The sequence below is a fragment of the Vulpes vulpes genome, chromosome 12 (assembly GCF_048418805.1).
Source record: "Vulpes vulpes isolate BD-2025 chromosome 12, VulVul3, whole genome shotgun sequence".
NCBI lineage: Eukaryota > Metazoa > Chordata > Mammalia > Carnivora > Canidae > Vulpes > Vulpes vulpes.
Window position 1 is genome coordinate 20,392,561 of NC_132791.1, and position 19,256 is coordinate 20,411,816.

At 40.5% G+C, this 19,256-nt stretch overlaps 2 protein-coding genes across 7 annotated transcripts; one reads left to right on the top strand and one right to left on the bottom strand.

Annotated features, from left to right (window-relative positions):
• Positions 1–785: 785 nt before the first annotated feature.
• EXOSC3 (exosome component 3) lies at positions 786–17,389 on the top strand. Of its 4 annotated transcripts, none has more exons than XR_011995493.1 (5): positions 786–1,315; positions 2,204–2,353; positions 4,201–4,352; positions 9,965–10,145; positions 14,161–17,389. XR_011995493.1 is itself a non-coding variant. In XM_026013182.2 (4 exons), the coding sequence occupies exons 1-4, from the start codon at positions 992–994 to the stop codon at positions 10,062–10,064; spliced, it is 726 nt and encodes a 241-aa protein (XP_025868967.2). In that variant the 5' UTR covers positions 786–991; the 3' UTR covers positions 10,065–10,652. The 4 variants fall into 4 exon arrangements, 2 of the variants coding, with proteins under 2 accessions (XP_025868967.2, XP_025868966.1); XR_011995492.1 differs by lacking the exon at positions 14,161–17,389 and adding an exon at positions 11,368–14,138; XM_026013182.2 differs by lacking the exon at positions 14,161–17,389 and having other exon boundaries at positions 9,965–10,652.
• Positions 7,581–16,109, bottom strand: TRMT10B (tRNA methyltransferase 10B). Of its 3 annotated transcripts, none has more exons than XR_011995491.1 (8): positions 15,924–16,109; positions 15,394–15,502; positions 14,662–14,786; positions 12,657–12,809; positions 11,441–11,519; positions 10,484–10,975; positions 8,634–8,757; positions 7,581–8,073 (listed from the first exon to the last, which is right to left on the bottom strand). XR_011995491.1 is itself a non-coding variant. In XM_026013179.2 (8 exons), exons 1-8 carry the CDS (start codon positions 16,107–16,109, stop codon positions 7,967–7,969), a joined length of 951 nt encoding a protein of 316 aa, XP_025868964.1. In that variant the 3' UTR covers positions 7,581–7,966. The 3 variants fall into 3 exon arrangements, 2 of the variants coding, with proteins under 2 accessions (XP_025868964.1, XP_025868965.1); XM_026013179.2 differs by having other exon boundaries at positions 10,484–10,551; XM_026013180.2 differs by lacking the exons at positions 10,484–10,975; positions 11,441–11,519.
• Positions 17,390–19,256: the final 1,867 nt, after the last annotated feature.

The following is a 19,256-nucleotide window of genomic DNA, read 5'->3' on the forward strand; positions in this document are numbered from 1 at the left end:
AATATGGAAGATAAGTTAGAGATGATCTGTCTTAAACGTCCCCCAAAACTAAAAATTCACGTTGGAAGCCAGTGCCTCAAAGGGAAAGGCAAAGCCAAACCCTCCCAGTCCCCCGGAGCTCTCAACCCTGCTAGGGAATTTGACCAACCGCTAACTGGAAATCCTGGTGTACAGAGGAACCTGGATTTCAAGTAAGAGCAGTCCTGATGTTCTATGGATTTGGAATCCAACCGCTCACCTGGTCAACTAGTGTGTCTCAAGGAATGTAGCTACAAGAACCTGATTGCAGTTACTGATTTCCCCAGGCCATATAGGGGTAGGTGAATTATGTGAAAATGCGCATGCGTATGTGTATATTTTCAGGGGGAAAAGGTCTGCGGAGAAATACACACTAAAATGCTAATATGCACTGATTCATCAGGTCCTATCTATTTAGGTGACAGAGACTGGGCGACACAGAATTATCTGGCGGCCTAGCAGGAGACAAATGGGGGCAAGACTAATACCTCTTATTTTCTTTCTATTCTCTTTGTTTTCCACAGTGTGAATTGATATCTTCTCTAGCAACCATAAAAACAGGTTTTATTTAGAAAAAGGAAAATGCTTGTCCTTCAGAGGGCTGAGTCTTGGGAGGAAAGGATCAATCCCGAAGCCCCTCGGCTCCGTCGTCGAGGTTCCCACGGAACCACACTTGGGAGCGCCTTGTATCCAGCGGTGCAGCCCGAGACAGCGGAAGTGAGGTATCTGCCATCGGCTTAAGCCGCGTGTTTCTCGTACTGATCTGCAGAAAGACCGCAAGAAAGGTGACGGACGGGACGTATTACCGCAGCCACCTCGGCAGGACCCCCGCCCACAGCTCTCAGGTTTCAGGGACGTAGATGGTTCGGTTCCTATAGACCGCTACTACCGGAAACGGAACGCCTCGGGCAGGCTGGCGATTGGACGCGGGGCCGGAAGCGGAAGCTGAAGGTTGCGTGTGGAGGTTCGCGGTATGGCTGAGGCGGTGGGTGCTGTGGCCGAGTCTCTGCCGGGAGACCGGGCGCGTGCGGCGCGCACCGTGCTGGATCAGGTGGTGCTCCCGGGTGAGGAGCTGCTGCTGCCGGAGCAGGAGGACGCTGAAGGCCCAGGGGGTGCTGGGGAGCGACCGCTGCGCCTGAATGCGGGGACGCGCTCCCGGGGGCGCGTCGTGTGCGGCCCGGGCTTGCGGCGCTGTGGCGACCGCCTGCTGGTCACCAAGTGCGGCCGCCTCCGTCACAAGGAGCCCGGCGGCGGCAGCGGCGGTGGCGTTTACTGGGTGGACTCACAGCAGAAACGGGTGAGTTGGGGGACTCCGGAGAGGTGGTACGGCCGTGAGGGGGGGTATCCTCGCTCTGCATGGGCCCTGGATCTCTTCTCAGCGAATGCTGGTCCAGAGCCACCGTAATCTTGTGCGCACCGCTGCATCCCCCTCAGAGGGACTGTGAACAGATGGAACGTGGCCCGAGAAGGAGAGAAAGGAGACTGGAAATCTTGGCGTCTAAGAGGATAGGGGTTGTGAGACAGGGCCATTGCCTACAGAGTCTCAAAGGTCAGGGAGCGCCAGAACCAGGCTCAATACGTGGATGTTACAGGGAGTTAAATTTCTCTTAGAGTAGGTAAGAACTTTAATATGGGAAAGTTTGTCTAGCAATGAAATAGCCTTTCTCGGTTGTAAGGACCTCGTCCCCTGTACCATTGGACTTCATATGCCAGCAGAATCTCTAGGAACTTTTTTTTCTTTTTTTATAGATTTTACTTATTTATTCATGAGAGGCAGAGACACAGGCAGAGGGAGAAGCAGGCTCCATGCAGGGAGCCGGATGTGGGACTCGATCCCAGGACTCCAGGATCAGGCCCTGGGCGGAAGGCCGGAGCCAAACCGCTGAGCTCCCTAGGGATCCCCGCTCTAGGAAGTTCTGATAAGGATACAAGAGGTGTGGGATACTGGCCCAAATGAACAGTATTAGAAGCTGTAAACCTGAGAGTTTATGGTGTGATTTTTTTTTTCTTTTACTGAGAGTAACATCACATTTGTTGTTGATTTGTATTAATTTGTAAACTTGAACTTCAAAATATTTTTTAAATAACTCTAATGACCACTAAGGACTTATTAAAGATATCTTCCAAGATACCATGGAAATGATTGTCATCTATGACTGTTCTTTCATTCTGTTTTCTTCTGTAGTATGTCCCCGTGAAAGGAGACCATGTGATCGGCATAGTGACAGCTAAGTCTGGAGATATTTTCAAAGTTGATGTTGGAGGGAGTGAGCCAGCTTCTTTGTCTTACTTGGCATTTGAAGGTGCAACTAAAAGAAACAGACCAAATGTGCAGGTAACGATGGGAGCTTTTGGTTTCAAAAAGAAGAAAAGAAGAATATCCAGAAACACTCAAATAACCAAAAGGCTACCTAAATTGTCTCCTAAGCATGATCTATTTTCCCAGCTCTATGGGGTCATCTCTGAGCATCTGTGTAATCACTTTGGGGTCCAAGAGTTCCTTCCAGTGCTCCAGCTCTAACCAGAGTCACATACTTATTTTACATTTGCTATATTGGGGGCTGTTTCATCTCTACTGAGTTGAAAGGTTATATTTGTTCTTTCTATTGTTTTTTGTTATGTCCATATCCACTGGACAAGGAAGTAAACCATAGGCTGGGGAAGAAGGAGGGGTAGATGGTGCAAATTGCCATATCAGCCATCTATCCATCCTGATTGACTGGCATCTCACAACTTCAGTCACATCACCATTTCCCAACAGCTTTGATTCTGTCTCTGATGTTTTGCATGTTCATCCCTGTATATCTCCATATTGCAAGTTCAGACCTTAGCTATTTTTTGACCAGACTTGGTCAGTGACCTCTTCATTAACATCCCTGCCTCTACACTTTTGCCCTCTCAAAAGCCAACAGCCTCACACACTCTCCTTTCTCCAAAAGAGGGAAAAAAGTTTCTTTGAAGCCTATAGATTTCATTGGCATTATACTCCAGAAGTCCTTTCTTGTCTACAATTGTATCTATGCTTGAATTATCTCAAACTATTTATTTATTAACTAAAGATTTTATTTATTCATGAGAGATACAGAGAGAGGCACAGACCTAGGCAGAGGGAGAAGCAGGCTCCTTGTGGGGAACCTGCATCAGCAGGACTCAATCCCAGGACCCTGGGATCACGACCTAAGCCAAAGGCAGATGCTCAACCACTGAGCCACCCAGGTGCTCCTATCTCAAACTAATAGCACTATTGAATTCATAAGTCCCTGCTCTTGTATGTTTGCTCGTGCTGTTCCCTTTATCTGGATTGCTCTGTCCCCTTAGCCTATGGAACATCTCATCTTTTGAAAACCAGGCTAAACACCACCACCTCGGTAACACCATCCCTCATCTACAGTCACCTTTCTTATAACTTTAGCACCTCTTAAATGAACTTTGTTATTTATATGTACATCCTCACTGCCCTCCACGACCAAATGCTTCTAAAATACAAAGAATGTTTTTATTTCTCGTTAGTTGCCAGTCACCAACTAATAGCAGATACACAACAGAACAAATTAATTCTCCTCCATTCCCTTTGTTTCATCATTTTGAAGTTCAACTCTGAGGTTTTATTTTTTAAAGATTTATTTATTTACTTGAGAGAGAGAGAGAGAATGGGAGGAGGGGGAGAGGGAGAGAGAATCTCAAACAGGCGCCACACTGAGTGCAGAGTCCAATGTGGGGCTTGATCTCACAAATTCCCTAGAGTAGTGCTAATAGAACAACTGTGATGACACTAATGTTTTATATCTGCATGGACTAGTATGGTAGCAACTAGCCAAATGTAGCTGTTGAACACTTGAAATGTGGCTGATGCAACTGACGAACTGAATTTTAAATGTCTAATTTTAATTAATTTAAATGAAAGTTTAAATAACTGCATGTGGGTAATGGCTACTATATTGGATGGTGTAACCTTTGAGGATGTTCTCTTGTCTCTGAGATAGCTCCCAGTCTAAGGAGGGCACACTTCCTCATGTTGTCTTTTTAAAGACTCAACTCCAGGCTGATGGGTATTCTGGAGAACAGTCCCTTAGTCACAGAAATACAGATGGCTGACATTGCTGCCTGTGAGAAAGAACCAGTAACAGCACCTGTAGAGTGATTTGCTGAGAGGAAATGAACTGTTTGAAATTCTCATTTTAGGTTGGAGATCTCATCTATGGCCAGTTTGTGGTTGCTAATAAAGATATGGAACCAGAGATGGTCTGCATTGACAGCTGTGGACGAGCCAGTGGAATGGGTGTGATTGGACAGGACGGTCTGCTTTTTAAAGTGACTTTGGGCTTAATTAGAAAGTAAGTCTTGATGCCTTCTGGCTCACCTGTCCTCTTTTATAATTCTACCTTTTTGGAAAGTTGTCTCATCTTTGGGGTTTGGACTCTTTGTAACAATGTCTAAATTTCCTCAAATTTAAAAATCATTGTCCATTTTAAACTCCTGCATTTAGTCCCATTCTCTCTTCATGTGAATATGTTAAATTCACATGTATCTAGTGTAGTTTTTGTGTTGATGTGGAGTCTGGCCTTCTCTCCCAGAAAATCTGCTGTTCTTACAGCTGATATACTGCCTCCAAATATAAAAACTGGCCTTTCCTCCTAAGTCATTTGAATACAGAAGCAATTTACAATTGTATAAAATCAAAATTTCTTAGTAATGGGGGCCAGATGCAGGTAGGCTGATGTGCTCTTCAGGCGTATGCATACATTCATTAAGGCTCCTGCTGTTCTCTCCCACTAGATTTAATAGTCCCAGACATAGATTCTGTTAGGTGTTTAAATCTTTACCTATTAAAAAAGCTTTACTCCTAGAACCCCTGAGCCTCAGAGTTCAGCGTTGCATGCCTCTCTTTGTTATTTATTCTGCAGATTTGGACAATTAGTTCAAGACAGAAAAGCATTATTAACCAAGCAGCATCCTTGTAGTTTGAAAGTCAATGCTTCTCTCCACGTACTGAATTTAATACCAGGGAATAACTTACATTGTCAGGGAAATAAGCTTAAACTGTTCTTTTAGCACCATAGATTTAAAAAAAAAAAAAAAAAAAAACACTATGAATTCTAAAGCCTAGAATTAAGGTACTCTGACAGTATTGGGGAAGAACTTTATACAGTTTTTGTAAAGTTGGTGACACACGGAATTTAATTTATTTTATTTATTTATTTATTTATTTATTTATTTACAGATTTTATTTATTTGAGAGAGAGACCATGAGTAGGAAGGGTGGCAGAGGGAGGGGGAGCTGCAGACTCCCCACTGAACAGGGAGTCCAATGTGGGGCATGATCCTAGGACCCTTGGGATCATGACTTGAGCCAAAGGCAGACACTTAACCCACTGAGCCACCCAGGTGCCCCAGGAGTTTGATTTCTTTGTAGAGGATAATCCACTGTTGTGACCTGTGGTATACTGCTAAGTGTGCTTGGATGAAAGGGGGCAGCAAATGTCATGTGCCATATTCTTAGATGATGTTGATGGGGTTTTGAATAACTATGGAGAGCTGTCCAGAAAGTAGGAGTCTTCTTCTAAAAGAGAGTCAGGTCACACTTCTTAAATTTAATTTTCTTTCCATTTCTTCACTAGGCTCTTGGCTCCAGACTGTGAAATCCTACAGGAAGTGGGAAAACTCTACCCACTGGAGATAGTATTTGGGATGAATGGAAGAATATGGGTTAAGGCAAAGACCATTCAGCAGACCTTAATTTTGGCAAACATTTTAGAAGCTTGTGAACACATGACAGCAGATCAGAGAAAACAGATTTTCTCCAGATTGGCAGAAAGTTAGATGGAATTTTTTTATGGGTCAGTTGACCCAAGAGACTATGGGTTTCCTGGGGAAAAGTTTTTCAGGGGACTCTCTCCCCATTAAACTTTCAGAAGACAAAATGTGAATGTACATATTGTCTTATCAAAGTCCTAAATATTTTTATAAAAATGTTACTAGTTGCCACCCATGTTCTTGTGGGTGAGAAAAATCATTATAAAATAATGATGTATTTTTTCTTTACAATAAAGTTTACTAAAAGTATGATCATTTATTTGACATTAACTCCTCTAGTTTTGTTCAAGGGCAGCTTTTATAATAAACCAAAGTAAGTGTTAAAATAACAATTATTTTCTGATAATAGTAAAACATGTTCATCAAAGAAAATATAGAATACGTAAAGAAGCAAATACACTATGGACACAGTCTATGTGAATTTTTTTCAAATTGGAATTATGGGATTCTACTTTTTATACTACTTTATAATATACTCTGTCTGAACAACATTTATTTCTTATGTGATTGTTGTTAAAAAGGCAATAGATCTCATTATTTTCATATTATAGGATATTTTGGGTATGTCCAGCTTTTTGTTTAATAAATGTTTTTATTTTATTTTTTTAAAGATTTTCTTTATTAATTCATGAGAGACAGAGAGAGAGGCAAAGACAGGCAGAGGGAGAAGCAGGCTCCATGCAGGGAGCCCGACGTTGGACTTGATCTCGGGACTCCAGGATCACGCCCTGGGCCAAAGGCAGACGCTAAACCACTGAGCCACCCAGGTGTCCCTATAAATATGTTTTATAAATAACACTGATGAGGATCTCTGAAGCCAAGTCCAAAACTTGATGCCTAGGTTTTTAAAAAATGGTAGAGGTGATAGAGTTGGAGAGGAAATTCTTCCATGCTGTTTGGTGTTTTAAGCTAAGCCTTTAGAGGTGAAAATGAAGCCTGGCAGATGATCCAGGTCAGTGTTCTGGGGTCAGAGACCTCCCTGAGAGTATGAGTTATCCTTGAAGCCTAGCCATAGGAGGGCCCTTTTGGATGACAAAGATTATAGAACTCGTTCAATATGGTGCTAAAGACCAAGGAGCATTATATATTCCCAAAGATATTTCCTGAAGATTGGCTGTTTTTAAGAAAAGGACACTGATATAATTTATAAGGTGATCATAGCTCCTTAAGAATTAAATTCTGATGGGGAAGGGACAGAGCGGAGGAGTAACGTTTTGGTTCTTTTGAGATCTAGAATACATTCTCTGAATTTGCTAACAATTTAGCTTTCAAGTTTACTAACCCAAACTGGTCAGAGTAACTGAAGCAACTGTACATAACTAAGACATGAGAGAAGGGATCACTGAGATTTATGTAATGAGAGGTGATCCAACATGCTTGTGTCAGAAGCAATGTATTTTCTGGTTTTTTTTTTTTTTTTTTCTGGTTATTTTTAAGTTAGACTTATATACTGTGGTTTTGCTTTTCAGTTTGACCCGTTAGTTACAAATATATATGAAGAATCTAATTTGTACAAAGCTCAGAAGGGATACAAAGATACTCCCACGAAGTGTCCTATTAGGAGGCTACTTTAGGAAGAAAGCCTCCACTCCCACACTCAGAGCAGGGGAAACACAGTAGGAGCCAAAGGTGGGAATGAAGTGCTACAGAGACTTAAAGCAGGGCTAGGTTAGGACAGGCCAATCCTGTGAAACATGTCAAGCATATTACTGAGTTGGGGAAAATGAACAGCATCAGAGGAGGCTAGAGAAAGTGCTACAACTTTATGATGACAGTTGAGTGAAAATTAAACTTGATGTAACAATTATTTAAGCTATCTCTAAAGAGTAAATATTTCACAAATAGGTATATAGAAAATGAATTAATACATCCAAAGCCATATAGTTTAGGGCTAATTCCTTGTTATGTAAACTTTTTACTTAGTCAATATATATCTGGGCTCTTCCCATGAGCCAGGCACTATGGGAGATAGAAAAGAGCATAAAATATGGTCCCTGTTATTAGTAATTTATATTCTAGGGAAGAACCAGGATGTCAAGGTAAAGGCAAGTGTGTGCCATTGCCAGCCTCTGCTCTGCTTGTCTGTCAAAGCACCTCCAGCAACTTTGCCTCCTGCAGCAACTTAGGCTGTCCATCATTCCACTGGGTCCTGAAGAACGTAGCCTTTCCTGGAAGAAACTCCTTTCTTCAGTGCTTCAGGCCAGTTTTGAGTCTCAAAGTATGTGGACAGGATATCAAATACTGTTAGAAGGGTAAAAAGAAAACAGTGACCACACTGAGGAAAAAGAACTAGTAAAGGACTAATGAGGAAAAGGGTGTTCTGGAATATTTCATTCAACAAAACTACGCTGCAGCACACATGGACCCAACTGCCCACAGGGACCTCAGCCTACACAGATATGAACGAGCCTTTACCGACAGTGCTGCAACACTGAGAGGAAAATAGTACAATGGGAACACCAAGGGGGGCCCCTGACCTGGCTGAGAGGGGGCAAGGAGGGGCCGAGACACTCCTAGGCTGAATTCTAAAGGACAAATGGGAATTCACTGTCGAATGATGGGTTGAATACAGGGCATTTTAGGCCAAGGGAAAAATTTCAACTACCTTTAACATAGTTGGGATCTAGGAAGAAAATGAAAAATGCCTCTGAGAGGCCACAATACCCGTCATAAAGTGTATGCAATAAAATCTGAGCACATCAGTCAGACAGGGTTGCTTCAAGGGCCATTTATACTTCAACACAACGCAAAGAAGTAGCACCAGAACTAACACATGTTAAGTGTAGGCCATTCAGCAGTACCTTGATTGATGGCCAATATCTCTGAATGATAGTTTTTCCCATTCTGGCATCTGACCATGTATTCCTGGATTGGCAAGCGGGCTGTCTTGACAGAATGTTCTTGGGCTTTTTGAAATGTCACCTTCTGTAAATCACAGTTAAATATTTTCCTTTTAAAAGTAACAAAGATTGCCATTGTAATATGCATAACAAACTGAAAAACCTCATTTACCACCACTCCAATTTCCATCTGTAATCATTAATTACATGAAAAGTGAAAAGTGTATTAAAAATCAGTAGCCTGGGCAGCCCGGGTGGCTTAGTGGTTTAGCACCGCCTTTGGCCCAGGGAGTGATCCTGGAGACCTGGGATCGAGTCGCACATCAGGCTCCCTGCATGGAGCCTGCTTCTCCCTCAGCCTGTGTTTCAGCCTCCCTCTCTCTCTCTCTGTCTCTCATGAATGAATAAATAAAATCTTAAAAAAAAAAAAAATCAGTAGCCTGTGGCAGAGTAGAAGGAACTGCAGGTAATGCAGAATATTATTCCATGTGAGAAATGGCTTGTGCAGCAAACATCTCACTTCCTTAGGAGTCATCTATCCACTAGTTTCCATTTACTGCTACTTACAACCAAAAAGGAAATAGAGGCCTATCTGCAGCCACAATCTGTATCCAAAAGTTCAAGAAGTCTAATCAACCAGAGAACACTCCTGACCCTAACTCAGTAAGATACAGTTCTGGATATCTGGAGTTTTTAGCCCATTGCCATTGGGCAACAGCAAATTACAGAAAAGAGAGAGGATTCAAGTCAGATACACCATGAGCAACAAGACAGCATTAAGGTATGAGAGCACACAGCCCAATTAAAAGGGCTCTGAAAACTGCAGAAAAGAGTCATAAGAACCCAACAAACCTCCCAAATCTGAGGCCATTTAGGATCGGAGTACAGTAACTAATATCCCTTTAAAGATGTCCCTGAGTCATGAACTGAAGTTTAAATTATATTTGCTATCTTGTAAGAAGCTCTGGAAAGATCATCTACCTACTTAAAATTTGAGGATTAAAGAGAAAGGTTTAGATTACTGGGATAATTAACATCCTTGGGTTGGGAAGGGGCCTCAATAGTTAACCATTCCATTCTAAACATTCCTTCCAATCTTGGTGTATCCTCTATGGCCTCCCTCCTAAGTGGGCTCTGTCCTCAAATGGACAATCCTTGTCAAAGGGAGTTCCATGCATCCTGGGGAAACCTACTCTAGTTTTGACAGTACAGGTTAAAAGGAAATTCTTGATAGCCAAATTTTCAGTTTTCTCTGAGCTTTTCACTCATTTGTCCTAATTGCATCCCCTCAGGGCCACACACCAAGCAAGTAAAATGGCTCTTCCACAAGAAGGCCATTCCAATAAAACTCCAATTCAACAAAAGAAATCTGGACTGTCCTACCGATGTTGAGATTATGAAATAAGTCTTATGTCAGCAGAAAAGATGGCCTAAGAAGGAGCAATCTCCTCTCCCACAAAGAACAAATAGCTGGTAAGAATGCTGAGTCAATATTTCATTGGTCAATATCATATCAGAATTACCCTTGCAGAACTAAAAAGAGGAGAGAAGAAAGGAGTTCAACAATAGCTATTTATCTAATTAGCAAACATTCCCATTCCAGTTCCCAACTGGGCTGTCAGGTCAGGATTGCTAACGCTGATGAGGACAGGGAGCTTCACAAGTAGAAGGGTCAAGCTAGGTAGGATAGGTTCTTTCTTCCTAGTCTTGAGTTTTCAGGCCTTTTGCATAAGGTTATGATAGGGCAGCTGCCTCTGAAAGTAAGCCCCACTTTTCAAAATACAGCTGTTAGGTCTGAAATGTACATTTACCTTCTGAATGCTTTCGTCCACAAGTCCACCAAGGATGTAAACTTTGTTTAGATGAATATCTTCAAGAGCTAATGAAAAAATGAAGGCCATTGAGATCAAATCGGTTTTATAATTTCTATATCCAAAGAAAGTAAAAGCAAAGAATTATTAATGATTAAAAGTAGAAATTTAATGAAATCGAAAACCAAAAGGTAATTTGTTAATTCTCTGAAAAGACAAAGCTTTGGCATATCTGATCAAGAAAAAAAGGTAGTTGATTCAAATCAGTATGAGGACCCAGAAAAGAGACAAAATTAAAATGACAGAGGAACGTGAAATAATTAAAAAAGGATACTAAGAGGGATCCCTGGGTGGCGCAGCGGTTTGGCGCCCGCCTTTGGCCCAGGGCGCGATCCGGGAGACCCTGGATCGAATCCCACGTCAGGCTCCCGGTGCATGGAGCCTGCTTCTCCCTCTGCCTGTGTCTCTGCCTCTCTCTCTCTCTCTCTGTAACTATCATAAAAAAAAAAAAAAAAAAAAAAAAATTAAAAAAAAAAGGATACTAAGATCAACTTGATACCAATAATTTGAAAATTATGTGAATTAGTCAATTTTCTGGAAAAAAATATGTATTTAACATTGATCCAAGAAGGGCCAAGGAAGGGAGCTGACTGGGGAAACTGGGAAAGATTACCAGGTAGCTCACAAGGTCCAGCCGAGGCTGAAGACCCAAATCTATACAGCTGTGCATACATTGTAGGAAACATGGAAAGCATAGTGATGTATCCATCCATAAGACATGTGTAATTAATATTCATTCCTTTTTCTTTTTTCTTTTTCTTTCTTTCTTTCTTTCTTTTTTTTTTTTTTTTTTTTTTGATAACGCTTTGGGTGGCTTTAACAAGTTCTGATACAGAGAATAGTCAAACAAGGGCTAAGAACAAAGTGCTACATGAATCCATGCAGTCAAGTACATACCGTGTTCTGAGTCAGGAGTCAGGTACACAAGGGTTTCCAGAGGAAATAAACTAAAGCAGTCTTCCTCTGTTATGTCTAGCTGAAAAATGTAAATAATCCAATGTAGTGTGAACTAGGTTAAGATGCAGCCCACACTGCAGCAACTAGTTACCAGGCATCTATCTATTCTGCTGGGTATGGCCCCTATGTGCATCAAGGAGATACATGTCTGACAATCTGTTCTCAGAAGGTGCTCAGCTGGGGAGGGGAAGCAGAAAGGACACTCAATCCTACAAAATGAGACAAAGCAACAAGAGGCCCTAACAGATGTACAGGAAGGCTGCCCCAGGATGACAGATGAGGGAGTGACAATACTAGGGATGACCTTCTACTGAAGGGAAGGCTGGAACTTGGTTTCTGAGAAGAGGTGAGATTGATACATACAAAAGGAAGAAGCACTGAATGTGGGGAGAGTCACGGAAGAAAGGCATAAAGACAGGGAAGCAAGGGAACTCTGCAGCCCTAAGAGTGGGCCTGATGGGCTCACATAAAAGAATCATAAAACACTTGTAGAGAAGAAAAGCTGGAAATGGTTGTATTACAGAACAGACTGTTAAGACGGTAACAGTGACCACAACTAACAGTGTAGGACCATACAGGATACTTTGCACGCTCACTGCCTTTGTGAACCTCCCTGGGAAAGTTCACACAGCCCAGTCCCAGCTATATAACACAAACACATAGGACATATTCAGTGGCACATCTTAGGAAGTGATCTGGACTACTGCCTGTATTACAATCACTACATTCATTAGACCCTAGGGAAAGATGTAAAAACTGAGTATTCTCTAAAACTCATCTTGAATCCACATTACTTCCATAGGGATTTTCTCTTCCCCCACAACTCATGTTCCCTAATTCTGTATCACTATAATCAAGAAAGGAGTCATGGCATTTTCCCCAATCCTTCCTGGAGCATACAGGCTACCATACAATATACAAGATACAAAATCCAGTCCTAGAGACTGGTAATATTCAATCACCAATGCAGTGGAAGGCTGAAAGTTTAGAAATATAAGAACTGATAAGAAGTTCTAACATTTTTTAAATTGCAATAGTGAAAACAAATATTTCACACGTTTTTATATCAAAATATAAAAAAGTTTTAAAAATTTACTATTAGCACACAACCTACTTTTCAAATGACACTTCAAATAAGACACAAAATGAGGCTTACCAGGTAACTAGAAAATCCATCATTCATCCTCAAACACTCTTCATAGAGGGGACTGTCTGTTGTGAATCCAGTGAGGTAGATCCAAAATGGCCTGTCAGCTTTTTTATTTGAACCATACAACCTTCGGATCTGTCCAGCCAGTCTACCTAATTCCTTCAAAGAAATGCCGATGACTTAGCTTGGAAACATGCCCACTCTTTCTAAATTCATTATCAACAAATGGTTACTCAGTAAGTTCGCTGAATGCTACTCTGGGAAATCTCATAAACTAGAAGGGCTCCTTTTACTCTAGGATCTAGTATGTATATGTGGGCCTGCATGTTACACCTAAGTTAAGGTAATGACACTAGCCCAAAAATAGTCGGTTAATGCAAAAACTGAGCACTCTCCCTCCTTCTGGACCTGTTGTTATATATCTAATATGATATATGGAATTGTTCTTCTAGCTCCTATCTAAAATATTACCATATGTTATTTACTATTTACTTTAACAAGGTCAGAATACTATACATTTTCTAATACTCCATCAGATAAACTTGGCAGGTTCTCCCTAACTCTGGAAGATTTACTAGGGTTGGAAGTTTTAACTTTCCCTCCTGATTCAGAGACAACACCCTTAAGAAAGGTAGTTAAACAATCTAGCCTGATTTGGTTCAAAAGAAAAAACATTTTTCTTTTAAAAAAAAGATTTTATTTATTTACTCATGAGAGACAGAGAGAGAGAGAGAGGGAGGGGCAGAGACACAGGCAGAGGGAGAAGCAGGCTCCATGCAGGGAGCCCAACGCAGGACTCATCCTGGGTCTCCAGGATCACGCCCTAGACTGAAGGCAGCGCCAAACTGCTGAGCCACCCAGGCTGCCCAAGAAAAAACACTTTGGGTTTGATTTAATCTGATACCTCAATTACTATAAACAGTAGAAAATTCTTGGTTGACCTTTTCAGAGGGCTTACTTAGAGTTTCCATGTAAGAACCCCAGATCTTCAGTCTTTCTAATTTCTCTGAAAAACATGCAAATACCAGCACATACAACAAGAGATGTTGGCAAACAGAAAAATATGTTTTGTGGTGGAAGGCCAAAAATGAAGGCCCACCACTGTGTGTTAATTGGACATCTGGTGAAACCAGGTGGGCCCTGAAAAACTCAACTGAAAGTTCTCCCAATTCTCCCTTCGATAAGGTGCCCTAGCTAAACAGTCGTTTCTATCAAAGGGACCAGGCATAGTTCCTGCTTATTTGTGAGGAGTGAGTTTCAATTCCCTGCCAGCCTAGGAACTTTTCCCAGCAAATCAATCACATCTTCCTTAGGAACCAAGGGGGTACCCCAGGCTCATGACACTACAAAGCTTGCCTCCCACAGACCCTGGTTGTTCAATCTGTTCCTGAGTGTAACCCTCTATGGCCCTACATGGCATGCAGTGTCATCCTTTCCCTGGGCTGAGTACAGGTGACTAATAAACTGCTATCACTCTTATCTGTCCAATGTCAAGTGTGTTTTTTTTCAGTCTAGGGTGGAATCCCTCCTTCACAATAGGGTGAATGGAAAACCATTAAAACATATATTGTAGGAAGATCTTCCACCAGGGCATGTCCTCACAACAGGCAACCAGGCAAGTATTTCTCTTCCCAGTAGAAAGCCAGATTTCATCTCTGGCGAACTGAACACAAAAGGCCCCATCTAGACTGGGGACACCATGAACACAGAGGCAACAGTGTAAGCTCAGAAAAGAAGATAAGATAAAACTTTGCAAACTAAACTAGAAGTTATCTATTCTTTTTCTGATTCATAACAACAGCCATCTTGGAACTGAGTGGCTTAATGCATAAAAAACTAAACACTTTTGCTGGTTTACTATGGAATTATAGAAGCTGGAACTGGAACTAAACACTTTTGCTGGCTTACTATGGAATTATAGAAGCTGGAACTATGGAATTATAGAAGCTGGAATTATAGAAGCTCACATCCCTCATGTGAGCAGGAATTCAGAGTTTAATGGATGTCCTACCTTCTTAGACATGTGTTTGGTCATACTCAGATCAATACAGAGTCTTGGTCCTGAGTGTTTGGCTTCCAAAAGTCTCTCCTTGGTTAAGGATCTCAGAAAACGTTTGCTGTGCTGGGGGCAGATGCCTAGAGTGAAATTATCAGAAAGGAATAAAAGTGGGAAAATAAAGGAATACATTCAGTAAGAAACAAATATTCCCAGTCAACTGAGTACTTTTTGCATACAAAGAGAAACCTGAAACTCATGCAATGTATCCGTTCATTTGGGTACAGCAGAGTGGGGAGGAGTGTGGGCTCTGGAGCACATTGCCAGGTGTAAATCAGAGTTCAATCCATTCATTTATTACTAGATGATCTTGGGCATGTTAGTTAATTTTTGAGCCTCAGTCAGTTTACCTACAAAATGGAGATAATAAAAGCACCTATCCCTTAGGGTAATGCATGTAAAAATCTCAGCAATGAGCCCAGCACAAGGCACTGGGTAAACGTTAGCTGCTGATTTTGTCATTCCTTCTGCTTCTGAGCTTATAAACACATAGGTGCACTAGATTTGTGAAAGGCAGCCTAAATTCTGCTTTGATACTTTGTTTCCCAACAAAATAGGAAGGTTCTACCTCCGAGATGTTTTTTACTTAAAAACAATACTCCCACTCTCCCAGGAACATGCAGATACCAGTTTGCTAAGATATAAATATGATTACACCAGCAATTTGATGTATTGATGTATTGTTACCTGAATTTTCTACACGATTGGCCTTTCTTCTTTCTTTTTCTTGCTTTCTTTTGCTCTTCTTTGCTGCAACTATCTTTTCCCAGTGTCTCTGTTTTCTTTGGACATTTTTCTTATGTTATCCAGAAAACAAAATTGAGAACTTCGTAAGCATTGAAATGGAAAATGAATATTCAAAAGTTACTTATTTTTTTAAATCAGATTTAAAGTTAGGAGAGAAAAAAAGATATTAGAAAAAGATTGGATTATGTTCAGAGAAAGCAGAACCTCAGAAAAAGAGATGTGATGTGTCCAAAGTAAATGTATTAGGGACAGGGCCTAAAGCAGACTTTAGATTTCCTGATCCTTCCAAGGTGTATCAAAAATTCCCCTTGAGCTTTATTTACTCTTCTTATGAAGCAAGTGAAACTGAAACCTTAAACCAGTTAGTAGGAAATTCATCCAATTTTGGAATATGCCAAACTCACTCCTAGTCTGTTACTAGTACCTAGGATCATCCCAAAGCCAATGGCCAGGCAACTCGCTGCACTTACTGAGCACCACGTTGCACTGCCTGTGGGCAGCGTCTCTCCCTCCCGATGCTCGCATTCCACATCGATCTGTAGAAGCTGGAAGCTTTCAGAGATGCTATCTTCACCCGTGTCCTCTAGGATGACTTCTTGTTCCTGCAGCAAGTTTGAGTCTGTTTTCTGAGCACTCCCTTCCAATTTCCAGTCCATGTGCTTAGTCTTCTGTCCTTCTCACCCAGGTGGGAAAAAGGCATAATTATGTGAGATGTTACATTATTTCACTTACAGAGGTATCAAAGAGTGTTACTGTGTTGCTGAAGGAGTAAAAGTGTGGAAAATATTAACACAGATGTATCAAACAGAAAAGCATCTGTGTCTTCCAGAGAAATGAGTCAGCACAGAAATGTTTTAGTACTAAGGACTGAATCCACTTCTTAGAAGACAAACAAAACTGACACCTCCAAGCAATCAACGATTATTCACTGCTGCAGTGGCACAAGTAATCCAGACATTTATTGTGCTCTTCAAAATCCATGTAGTAGTTGAGGGCCAGACAGAAATAGCAAAAGCCACCTCCTCCATTATGTTTCAGTTTATATTCAAAACTATTCCTTTAGCAAACATTTACTGAGTATCTACTATATGCAAAGTCTAGTACTAGAAATATCCTAAGAGAATAAGAGCTAGCCAAAAAATGGTAATAAGTTTCCTGAAACCAACCAAGAATCCTTCTGGGTTGCTGGTGATGTTTCACAATTTGTTTTTCCAAACTATCTATTCCCTCTCCCAACTCAGTTAAGTATCACTGCAGCTGAAAGCCACAGTCATCATTGAGAATATTAATATCTATCAGAAGTGCTGAGGTAGGAAAATATGGAGAACCACTGCTATGGCACACTTAACCAATGTCATAATTTCAAAGTGCTGTTCAAAATCCCTGGGAATGTTGTACATAAAAAAAAAGCTCCCATCTATAGCTAAGTGTCACAAGGAATGATATGTCCATTGCTCTGGCTGCTCCTCTGAGTCCAGCATGCTACCACCATCTTTGGAAAAGTATTATCTCTGCAAACGTAAATCTATGTAATATGATTCATGCATATAATTAAAAAAAAAAAAGCCCTATTTATAATGAAAGGTAATGATCCTCACTCCAACCCCTCTCACCTCTAGGGGCAACTTGTTAACCAGATGTTTTTAGTTCATTTGATAACTGACTCCTTAACATGAAATCATATGCTTTCATTTCTTCTTAAATCGTCACCTTTGAATTATATCAACTCCCTATGAAACACTTAAATTCAAATCACCTGGGCAGCCTGTGTGGCTCAGTGGTTTAGCACCGCCTTCAGGCCAGGACATGATCCTGGAGACCCTGGATCGGGTCCCGCGTCAGGCTCCCTGCACGGAGCCTGCTTCTCTCTTTGCCTGTGTCTCTGCCTCTCTCTCTGTCTCATGAATAAATAAATACAATCTTTAAAAATAAAAAATTCAAATCACCTTTATTTTTAATTTTTCTGTTACACCAACCTTTAAAAATTTTTTGAGGTATAATTTAGATACAGTAAAATGCAAAGATTTTAAGGGTATAGCTCAGTAACGTGTGTGAGGGAGAAATATACCAGTTCAATGAATTTTTGATAAAAGCATAAGGCCTGTGTTACTCACACCCTCATCAAGATATGGAACATTTCTATCACTCTAGAAAGTTCCTTTCCTTCTGCACTTTCCAAGTCCATCTCCATCCCATTCCCACAACCACACAAAAGCAACCATTGTTTTTTTTTTTCTATAACTATAGATTAACTGTGCCTATTATAAAACATCATATAAATGGATTCAACCAGTGATACTGACAGTTTCCCCCTCAACATGTTTTTGAGATTCATACATGTTACTTCATGTATTAAGTTTTTTCCTTTTAATTGATTAGTGGAATTCCATTCTATGACCAAATCACAATTGGTTTATTCTCCTGTTGTTGGATATTTGAGATTTTTCCAGTTTGGGACTATTAAAAATAAAGCTGCTATAAACATTCTCTTACAAGTATTTTTGTAGATGTATGTTTTCATATCTGTTGGCAGAGTTGAGGGACATAGGACAGTTGCCTCATAAAAGACTGCCAAAAGTTTCCCAAAGTAACTATACCATTTTACAGTGCTGTCAGCAATGAAGGAGACTCCCAGATGCTCTGCATCATCACCAACATTTGCTGTTGATAGATTTCTTAATCTTAGCTATTCTTGTGTAGTGGACCCGAGTTGTGTTTTAATTTGCATTTTTTTGACTGTTAATGATATCGAGCACTTTTTAAGGCAATTTATTGGTCATTCATAATATATCTTTGTAAGATTTCTGACCAAGTCTTTTGCTCATTTTAAAATTATCTTTTTATTAATGAGCTGTGGAAGTTAATCATATTTCTAGACACTAGTCCTTTTTCAGATATGGGTATTTAAGAATATTTTCTCCCCATCTGTGGCCTGCCTATTCATTTTCCTAACATTGCTTTTTGTTGACCAGAAATTAAAAATTTTAATCAAGTCTAATTGATCATTCTTTTTCTTTTATAGTTAATGCTTTCTGTGTCCTTTAAGAAATCGTTGCCTACCCTAAAAGCACAAAGATATCCTATGTTGCTTTCTAGAAGCTTTATAATTTTAGCTTTTACATTTAGGCCTATAATCCATCTCAAATTCATTTCTCTCAAGGATAACAGTCTTGTCCTGCCTATTGTCCAATGCCTGAAAGCAGTCTCTTCATATAACCTGTCTAATTTCACAGCTTTTTTTCAATCATAGGAAGGTAAGTCTAATACCATACCTCTGTCATGATAATTACCAGAAGATATTTTTACTATGTTTAATATCTTTAAACTTCTCGTTCAACAATCTCAGGGTTAGGCTCTGAACAAAAACACCCTTATCTTTCCCTTCCTCTCTCTTCCTCCTTCAATGTTCCAATTTTGGTAAGCGGAAACTTTAATTTTACATGTTCAAGACAGGTTCTACATTGTGTTGTGTCATCATTTTTAATCCTTTTGAGCTTTGTCTATCCCCTTGGTTGTTTCTAAGTTTTGTAAACCAATAAATTGCATTTACATTAACTGTGTAAATATTACCCCTTACAGAGCCGAGTAGTGTCTATTTTGTTTTCTAATGTTTTTTTTTTTTTTTTTTTTTTTTGTATTTATTTTATTTGAGAGAGAGCTCAGGAGCACATGTACACATGCAACTTACATGCAGGGGGAGGGGCAGAGTGAGAGGTAGAGATTCTCCACTGAGCTCAGAGCCTGACAGAAGGATCAGAGCTTGATCTCACCACCCTGAGATCATGACCTGAACCAAAACCAGA

Coding starts and splice junctions, on each gene's coding strand:
- EXOSC3 (XM_026013181.2), top strand. CDS start 992: ATGGCTGAGGCGGTGGGTGCTGTGGCCGAGTCTCTGCCGGGAGACCGG. Junction 2,354..4,200: donor GAAACAGACCAAATGTGCAG/GTAACGATGGGA, acceptor TTCTCATTTTAG/GTTGGAGATCTCATCTATGG. Junction 4,353..5,636: donor ACTTTGGGCTTAATTAGAAA/GTAAGTCTTGAT, acceptor TTTCTTCACTAG/GCTCTTGGCTCCAGACTGTG.
- TRMT10B (XM_026013179.2), bottom strand. CDS start 16,109: ATGGACTGGAAATTGGAAGGGAGTGCTCAGAAAACAGACTCAAACTTG. Junction 15,503..15,923: donor GCAGTGCAACGTGGTGCTCA/GTAAGTGCAGCG, acceptor GGATAACATAAG/AAAAATGTCCAAAGAAAACA. Junction 10,552..11,440: donor GACTCCTGACTCAGAACACG/GTATGTACTTGA, acceptor TTTTTTCATTAG/CTCTTGAAGATATTCATCTA.